We start from the raw sequence: 8,931 nt of genomic DNA, 5'->3' as shown, positions 1-8,931 counted from the left end.
TTTGTTTTGTTGTTTTCCCCTCTCTTTGCCGTGCTCCCTCCGCTCCTTGCCCAAGGTAGGGAAGCCCAGCAGGAGCAAGCACAACACGCTGCCTGGCGGCACCCTCCAGATCCGCTCCCTCGGCAAAGACGACCACGGCGAGTGGGAGTGCGTTGCCACCAACATCGTCGCAAGCATTACTGCCAGCACCCACCTTACCGTCGTAGGTACGGGCAGGGCAGGGGACGGGTCCCTGGGTAGGGTCCCCCAGGCAGTGCATCGGCACGGCAGGAGATGGGGACGCTCTCTGCGAAGAGCAAAGTCTCCTTCAAATTTTATTTACTGGTGGAGCTGCCTTTTTCGGCTCCGTTATTTTGGCAACCTGTGGACACAGCTGTCCGACTGCTATTTCCAGCAGAAATTCCAGGTGCCCTGTGCTTGGTGCTAGAGGAGTCCCCTCGAATCGTGGCTGGGAGCGGACCCCTTCCAGTCCCCTCGCCTTTGCCGGCCAGTCCGTGGTCTTGCTCCCCTTTAACCCATCCCTCTCTCTCGGCAGGCACAAGCCCTCACGCCCCGACCAGCGTGCACGTTGTGGTCGCCATGACCTCGGCCAACGTCTCCTGGGAGCCCGGCTACGACGGTGGATACGAGCAGACTTTCTCAGTTTGGTACGGCCCTCTGTGAGTCATCCTGGCATGCTTTGCTCTCTGCTTCTTTTCCTTCCTAGCCGACCCGAGCTTCGAGCAGCCGTGGGGAGGAGGGTGGCGTGGCCGGCTCCGTGCCCGTGGGCGTTACAGGGCTGAGCTCCCGTTCGGTGCCTCGGAGAGATGGGTGGTGGTGGGATCACGTAGTTACCGTGTTTCCTCTCCCTTCTGTGCTAGCCTGTACCTCCGTCTGCTCCACCAGGTTTTATTCTGCTTATGGTACAAGGGAGGCGCTTTGCATTCATGTAACTTTGCCTCTGGCATCTAATTTCAAGATAAACTGTTTATGAAGCTTAACAGCCAGGGAGAGGATGGAAAACGCAACCTTTATAGAGTGCGTCCTGGAAGAGCTGTGACTAAGCAGAAATGATCTCTCCTTGCTCTGTGGCTCCCTGGAGGTGGTTAAATCCCGGCTGAGTTCACAACCAGCCACCGTGAGATGTCGGCCGGGTCTGAACCTCGTGGGGCTTTGCTTCCATCGCTCCTGTGCCAGCCTGCGCTACCCCGTACCCCAAGCCGGTGGAGATATCCCACCTTCCCGCGACGGGGCCGGGCTTGACCCTGCCGGCTTTCCCCTGGGGAGGGTGAAACACAGCTGCAACAAGGTCGGATTTTCTTTGGGCTCTGCGCTCGCTCTTGTCTTCCTCTTCTGAAGAGCTGTCCTTGGAAATGTGGAGGGAATGATGTTTTCCCTTCCCAAGCCTGGGCTGGCATTCTTCAGCCTTTCTTCTTTGCTCTCCATCTCCTTCCTTGCCTTAATTTGCCCTGATGGAGACTGCTGATGGAGTGGATGCTGCCTGTAATGATTTCTGCTCTGCTGCAGCCCGAGGCTGGACACTCACGGGGTGGGGCTGGGTGGTCTGTCGGGAGATGGGAAGAAGAAGGAATGGAGCAAGCAGAAGGGAAAAATGAGGGAGCAAATGGAGCGGTGCAGACCTTGCTCTGATGAAAATGTCCTTGCAAAGGAGTGGTTAAACCTCTCTGCTCTGGAGACGCGGCTCACCTGGGAGGGAGGTGGCAGCTGCGGCTGCTCTTGCTCTGCAAACCTACTGCCGGGTTCCTGCTTCCTCCAGGCTTTTCCAGATCCCACACTGGGAGCAGCCAGCAGCAGGGGAAGGGCATTTGCACCAAGCTTGCCTTCGGGGAATTTACAGGGTGCTTGGGGACCTGGGATAGGGACACAGAGACCTGTCTTGCCCTGACTGTAGGGTGTGAGCGCTGGGGGCTGTGCCTCTCTCTGGGACCTGGGATCTGGGACGGTGCTGGGTCATTTAGTGCCGTCCGGAGAGCTGGGCATCCGTGCGTTTTTCTCCCTGCTCTGGCTGTGGGATTCTCAAGCAAAACATGGCTTCGCCTCCTATGGACTTGATGCTTTTTTCCCACTTCTGTGGTTGTTGATGCTGAAAACGCAAACCCCACTCCCCAGGGATGACCAGGGCCACCACAGCATCCCACCTGTGTACATGCTGTCCCTCGGCAAGCTCGGTCTCCCATCCAGGGGGGCGATTAGTGCTATGTTTCCCCCCAGGCTCTCCCCACCCTCAGCCCCTTGTCCTTGTGTGCCTGCCGGCAGCAGCACTGGGGAGAAGGGATGCGAAGGCGGTGGGGTTAAATGCCGCAGGGAAACCCACTTGGGGCGACGGGCTGCTCCGCTGCCTTCCGTGCCTCTGCTGCAGCGACGAGGGATCCTGGGAGCCGTAGTCCCAGCCGGAGCCGCGGTGATGCAGAGGTTTTCCTGCCCGCAGCCGCTCGGTTTGGTGGAGGGATGCCACACGTGCATGGCTCTCCGCCGACTTGCTTTTTTTTCCGTTGCTTGCTGCTGCTGCTTCTCCTCCCTCACCTTTTGCTCCCTTTACAGCGGCATTATTTGTCTTTGCTCCATCTTTTACCTCCTATTCAGTACGTTTACCTGGCTGCATGCCAGCTGCTACAGATATGCCCACTTACCTATGCGGAGCAGACCATCTGCGGTAATCCTTCCCAGACCCTCTGCGGACACCACGGAAACCTGCAGCCGAGGGCTGGGACTCCTGAGAGCATCCCTCTAACACGAGCACCGATATTTGCAATATCATTGCAGCGCGGTGACACCACTTTAGGACATGGGACATCGGTGCTTTCCGGCAGGGTTATGGCTTGTGGAGGTGGTTGCGTGCTCAGGTGTGCTGGGGTCACACTGGGACGGCTCTGGGAGCTTTTTTTTTTTTGTCCTGGGTTTGTGGGTTAGAGGCCAGCAGAAAGGCTGCGTCCCCCACTCCCTGCAGGTGCCTCTGCTGCACTGCCAAACCCTGAGCTGTGCCCTGGGTGGTGCTGGCAGCCCCCGACCTGAGCAAATACGGCAAAAAACAGTGATTTAGTTAAATGTCTATGGCGGGATTGCATGTACAGGGCTACAGCTGAGGGAAAACTTGGCTCTGGCTCGGGAACTGTCGAGGTATAAATGGGAACAGGGCCCATCTCCTGCTCCAGCCATCCCCTTTGTGGCACTCGCCGAGGTGAAAACACGCCAGCTTCCACTTTTGCCCGTGGGAATTTGTTGGAGATAACCTCAGAGCGGGGCTGCTGGCACTGCTTTTGTCCTTGGCCATGGGGATGGAGGTGGTGTCCGTATGAGCCGGGGGATGCTGGTGTGGCATAACGGGACGATGCCCCGTGCCTGGCAGTCCTCGTGTGTGCCGTCCCCGAGCCAGCTCTCGGGGGGCGAGTGGCTGCCCCACGTCCATACACATCGCTGCTGTCAAAGCAAACCATTGCTCGGGAAAGCTTCATTTTCGCTCAAGAAGTTGATGCTGCCTCTTTGTCCTTGCTGTCGGAGGCACTTTTCCCTGAGGATGCTCCCTTCTCTCTTGGCAGGATGAAGAGAGCCCAGTTTGGCCCCCACGACTGGCTGTCTCTCCCTGTGCCAGCTGGTTCCAGTTGGCTACTGGTGGATACCTTGGAACCGGAGACTGCGTACCAGTTCAGTGTCTTGGCTCAAAACAAGCTGGGCACCAGCTCCTTCAGTGAGGTGGTCACTGTGAACACTCTAGGTACGTCCTCCGTGGGCACAAGGGGAGGAGGGGGATAGGGATTGAGGAGATCCGTGGGGAGAAGTGGCTCTTTGCCTTGGTTCACGTGTCCTCTCTTCTGGGGACGGCGATGGTGATGAGCAGCAGTAGTTTCCAGCTGCGTAGAAGATAGTTTGTGGAGGGTCCTGGATGAAGCTTGTAGACTTTGCTGGTTGCGTGAGGCTCCTGAAAGCTTGAGCTGGGAGACAGCGTGGGAGAGCTGTGCTGTGCCAGTCACCTTTCAGATCTTCCTTAAGTTCAGTTGGGGTCAGGAGGTATTAATAGAGCACAAAATCACTTGTGTGCGGCTCAGAGCGGGAGCTAACACAAAGGGCCTTGCGCTCGTACCTGCCTTGGGGCTGTCTCGGGCGGAGGTGGGAGGAAGCAGGAGGCTTTCTAACGCTGTGCCCCTTTTCTTGGAGTCACTGTGTTGTCAGTCCACTGCTTTTTGGAAAGCCACTTTTATATCTCTGAGATAAGAGAGGACAGACCAGAGATGTGCCCTAAACTCCTGGAAGCTGGGAACTGCCGCGGTGGTCTGTCTGCCGCTGGTGGGGCGCATGGGAGAAAGCATCCTCTGTGCTTCCCATCTCAAAGGTGTCCCTGTCCCATCTGCTCTGTCTCCAGCATTCCCTGTAACAACTCCAGAGCCTCTGGTGTTGGTTACCCCACCGAGGTGCCTAACAGCCAACCGGACACAGCAAGGCGTCCTCTTGTCGTGGCTTCCTCCCGCTAACCACAGCTTCCCCATCGACCGCTACATCATGGAGTTCCGCGTCGCGGAGAGGTGGGAGATCTTGGACGATGGCATCCCGGGGACCGAGAATGAGTTTTTTGCCAAGGACTTGTCTCAGGTAAGCAGGGGCTGCCCACACCATGCCTCTGGTGTTGCACTGCCTGCTGCAACACTGGGGAAGCTTTTGGGGTGGTTCGGTCCTCGTGCTGGGGTCTTCAAGGAAACTGGGCAAGGTTGGAGGCTGCGGTGGGGGACCTGATGGATGTGCTTCATGTTTCAGGACACCTGGTACGAGTTCCGGGTCCTGGCGGTCATGCAGGATCTCATCAGCGAACCCAGCAACGTTGCTGGCGTGTCCAGTACAGGTAAGGGATGGCTCCTTCTTCTGCTCTCAGCTGTGGGAGCATCTCTGCTTCTGCTAGCGCTCGGGTCCTGCATCGGTACTTACTTAGGACAGCGATGGCCGGTTTTGTGCGGGCTGTTAGCTGGGCTGATGGGCGCACGGTTTACGATCGGTGTCCTGGGCACGTTGCTTGCCCTGTGCCACCTCCCAGTGCAGACAGACCAGCGGCACTGGGAGCGGGCAAGGACAAACCGTCCCATTTAGTCCTTCCCGCGAAGTGTGGTGTTGTCAGGCATCCGCCGGTGCAGTGACAGCGCATCTCAGCTCTGCGGGGTGCCCGGAGAACAAAACTCTGACTGGGCACTGCGCAACCTGGAAATGGATTTGAAAGGTGCAGAGAGGGAAATGTCGCGCTGCATTGCAGAGTCCAAGGGGGAAAAAAAAGCGTTGCAACGGGAGACTGCAACACGCTGCAGCTCACGCACGTACCCTGCGCTCCGGTCCCACTTGGAGGATGCTCCTCGAGTGAGGGACAGATGAGGGTTCGGTGATTGCAATGGGGAAGGCAAGGGCAGCAGGAGGAGATGGGGATGCGGTGAATCTTGCTTTTATGGCTCTGGTGGGAAAGCGGAGGAGCCACCCAGCTCTGCTGCACGCAAGCATGCGGCGGTCTCTCTCTGCCCCCAAGTGGTACCGACACGGTACAGAGAGCCTGCCTGCTCCAACCTGCCTGCTCGCCTGCCCTTGCTCCTCTCTCACAATTTTTCTGATGGATTTTGGCAATGCCCGTAGGGTGTACGTGCACCTCCAGCCCCGGGCATCTGCTCTTCCAGGCTGGAAGCCGGTGCTCCCGACAGGCGAATGCGCGCTGCCCGTGTGTGTGGGGTTTGCATCTGCCAGTGGTTGGGATGCGCTCGTGGTTAGTGAAGGGGCATCACGAGGGTGCGGAGCTCGGTTTGCGTTGAAAATGAAGCACTGACAAACCGGGTAAAAATACCTTGTGCTGCTGGGGCAGTGGGTTATTCGGCCAGGAGATAACTGCAGGTTTGGCGCCGTTGTGTGCGCTTGTACGTAAATGTGTATTTCTGTGGCGTGGAGGCTTCTTCCCCGAGTGTCTATCAGCTCGGGCAAAAAGGTTTATCCGGTGCGAGGTCCCTAAATCCCTTGGCAGCGACCCAACAGGGTTTTTACTTAGAGATTATCATTCCTGGTACCAGTTGCCTTCATGCTGTGGTAGGTCCCCGGGGAAGGCAACAGGCAGGGGTGTGTGTATAACACCTAATTGTTGTGCTGTTTTTTTTATTTTTTGTCCCCCAGACGTATTCCCTCCGCCTGACCTGACGGACGAGGGTCTAGCCCGCCCGGTGCTGGCTGGCATCGTTGCCACCATCTGCTTCCTGGCTGCTGCCATCCTCTTCAGCACACTCGCCGCCTGCTTCGTCAACAAGCAACGCAAACGCAAGCTCAAGCGCAAGAAAGGTGAGCCCGTCCCCGCTCTCCTTCCTTCCTCCCTCCCACCTCTTCCTCCTTTCTCCTCCCTGGTTGTGTTGTGGTGTAACCTTCTTCCCTGTCTGTCTCTTCTTCCGTCCGTGCGCGTCCTCAGGTGAAGCCCTGACTTCATCCCTCGGCTGTGCCTGAAAGCACCCATGGTCGGGAGCGGGAGAGGCAGGGTGGGTGAAGAGGCGACAGAGAAACTAGCCTGGGATTTCCAAGGGAGCGTTCTCGCGTGGTGATAACTCCTAGAGCCGGGGGTTTTAGGGCTGGGATGTACTCTGGGCCAGAGATATGGGGGGGGAAAACCGCTCACCTCCTCGAGGTCCCCCCTGGAGCTGGGCTCTCCAGCTGCTTTCTGCCCAACCCAGAGCGGGCAGTGCCCGATGACCGCACTAGGCTAGAGAAGACCCCCCTGCCCACCAAAGGAGACCCTGCTGCTCTGCTTCCCAAAAGCTGGGACCGCAGCTGCCATGCAGGAACAGCCGGTAGGGGAAAGGGAGGCTGGGGAGCCGGAGAGGGCAGGGGAATCGGCTCCTTCTCCTCCGGCCTGCCAGGCTGCGGCAGCAGGACCCCGTGACGGGAGCTGTTTGTTGTCAGCAACCATTAAAGCACTGGAGCAATGAAACCTTGGCCTCTTGTTGAGTGTCTTTTGTTGTCTTGATGTTGAGTTTGTCTTGTCTCTTGTGTTGCGCCTCCTTAGCGTTCTTTCTTCTTTCCCCTTTTTATTCTCTTCCAGACCCTCCTCTCTCGATAACCCACTGCAGGAAGAGTTTGGAGTCCCCGTAAGTATCTGTCTTGGGTGCGGCACCAGGCTCTGGGTCTTCAAGGTGCCTCCTTCCTACAAGTTGTTGGAAGGCTCAAATGGAAATGTCTGATCTTGTTTGGTTGGGTTTTTTTGGGTGTTCCCTGAACTTGTGGTTCACAAGAGACAAATGGGCTTTGGAGCAGAAAGCAGCGGGGATAAATGCAGTAAACTTTAAGCTAAGAGATGATCCTGGTGGATCTGTGAACGTTGACCAAAGCTGGAGTTGACTGGTGGTGTGCAATTACACACCCGGCTTGAAGGGGCTCCTTAGGAGAAGGGTTAGCCTGCTGCGTACCGAGTCCTTTGTGCAAGCTCGGTGTAGTTTGAATCGTTCTCTGTTGGCTCTGGTTTTTCTTGGTAAATTCAAAGAATTTTACACCTGTATCTTTTCTCATCCCATGAAGAGTGCCCCACTGAAGCCTCTTTCCACATGTGCCCAAAGGTGATGGATCATGGTAATGGAGGAGCCACAGCTCCTTGCAGAGCCCACCAAAAACATGTGTAACCTCTAATCAGGGGGAGCATCTTCCCGATGTGAGCGCGAGAGTCTGAGATGTGGATGCCTCACGCTTTGGTTCCTGGACCATTACAAAATGTCCCGGTGCTGGTGGATCTTAATCTTCCTTTTTTTTCGGTTCGTCCACTGCACTGAAAGAACCATGCCTGCACTGTCTCTGTTGGATCTGCTCCCTTTTTGCCTTTCAATTCTGTTTGTCCAAGGCTCTCGCGGTAGGGATGAGTGAACTGTTCTGATGCTCTCTGCCTTTTGAGGCTCTCAGCCTTAAGTTTGAGTGTTGAGAATGGGGGAAAAAGTTGGTCTGAAATGATCCATCAGCATCTCTGAATGAGATGCTGAGTTCTGTGGGAGGGGACGTTGCCTGACATCCCTGCTCTCGGTAGCTTTCCTAGGCCTGGATAGCTCATGTGAACATAGGAAACCTTTGAAGGAGTTGAAAGTGAGCTCTGAATCCGTCTTTCGTCCCGCTGGGGCTGTGGAGCTTGTGGCAAGGCGTGTTGGTGGAGCTTGTGGCAAGGCGTTGGCATGAGCTGCCTGCCCCGGGGGCATGCCAAGTGTGCTGAGCTCTGCTCCCAAGGAGCAGGGATGACCTGTGCTGCTGCTGGTCCTCCGGCCTGTGCCGTGGCCAGGCAAGACTCTACCATCCTGATTAGCCCCTGCAGACTTCTCCCAGCAGTTCCTCTTTTGAGAGCTGGTAGCGCTTTGTTTTCCAAATCCATCTGGTGGTTCTTCTGGGTGAGAAGACCTCCTTTCCCCTTCGGGTGACCGTCCCCTCTCTTGGTTTTCTCCCCTGTGGTCCAGGTTGTCTTCCGGCAAAGTGAGTCCCGAGAGCATCCGCACGCTCCGTCCCCCCTCAGAGTCTTCCGACGACCAGGGCCCGCAGGCCAAGCGGATGCTGAGCCCCACCAAGGAGAAGGAGCTCTCCCTTTACAAGAAGACCAAGCGAGCCATCAGCAGCAAGAAGTACAGCGTCTCCAAGGCGGAGGCTGAAGCCGAGGCCACCACCCCCATCGAGCTCATCAGCCGTGGGCCAGACGGCCGCTTCGTCATGGACCCGGCGGAGATGGAGCCCTCCCTGAAGACACGACGGATCGAGGGCTTCCCCTTCGTGGAGGAGACGGACATGTACCCCGAGTTCAGGCAGTCGGACGAGGAGAACGATGACCCCGTCGTCCCCACCTCCGTCACCGCCCTGAAAGCCCAGCTCACCCCTCTCTCCTCCAGCCAGGAGTCCTACCTTCAGCCACCAGCATATAGCCCCCGGTTCCACCGGGCGCTGGAGGGTCCCGGCACCCTGCAGGCCACC

General features: G+C 57.2%; 1 protein-coding gene across 1 annotated transcript in view; it reads left to right on the top strand.

Moving 5' to 3' along the window:
• Positions 1 to 8,925, top strand: part of IGSF9B (immunoglobulin superfamily, member 9B) — a gene marked incomplete at both ends in the record, with an annotated part of 17,205 nt that extends 8,280 nt beyond the window's left edge. Inside the window, 8 exons of the mRNA XM_009701083.1 lie at positions 56 to 206; positions 536 to 659; positions 3,537 to 3,712; positions 4,358 to 4,584; positions 4,747 to 4,831; positions 6,127 to 6,288; positions 7,040 to 7,085; positions 8,427 to 8,925. Coding sequence (XP_009699385.1) covers positions 56 to 206; positions 536 to 659; positions 3,537 to 3,712; positions 4,358 to 4,584; positions 4,747 to 4,831; positions 6,127 to 6,288; positions 7,040 to 7,085; positions 8,427 to 8,925 — 1,470 coding nt within the window. The remainder of the gene's footprint in view (positions 1 to 55; positions 207 to 535; positions 660 to 3,536; positions 3,713 to 4,357; positions 4,585 to 4,746; positions 4,832 to 6,126; positions 6,289 to 7,039; positions 7,086 to 8,426) is intronic.
• Positions 8,926 to 8,931: the final 6 nt, after the last annotated feature.

The sequence above is a fragment of the Cariama cristata genome, unplaced genomic scaffold (genome assembly GCF_000690535.1).
Source record: "Cariama cristata isolate BGI_N322 unplaced genomic scaffold, ASM69053v1 scaffold8500, whole genome shotgun sequence".
Classification (NCBI taxonomy): domain Eukaryota; kingdom Metazoa; phylum Chordata; class Aves; order Cariamiformes; family Cariamidae; genus Cariama; species Cariama cristata.
The sequence above is the reverse complement of the archived record's forward strand: the minus strand, read 5'-3'. Positions and strand labels throughout refer to the sequence as shown.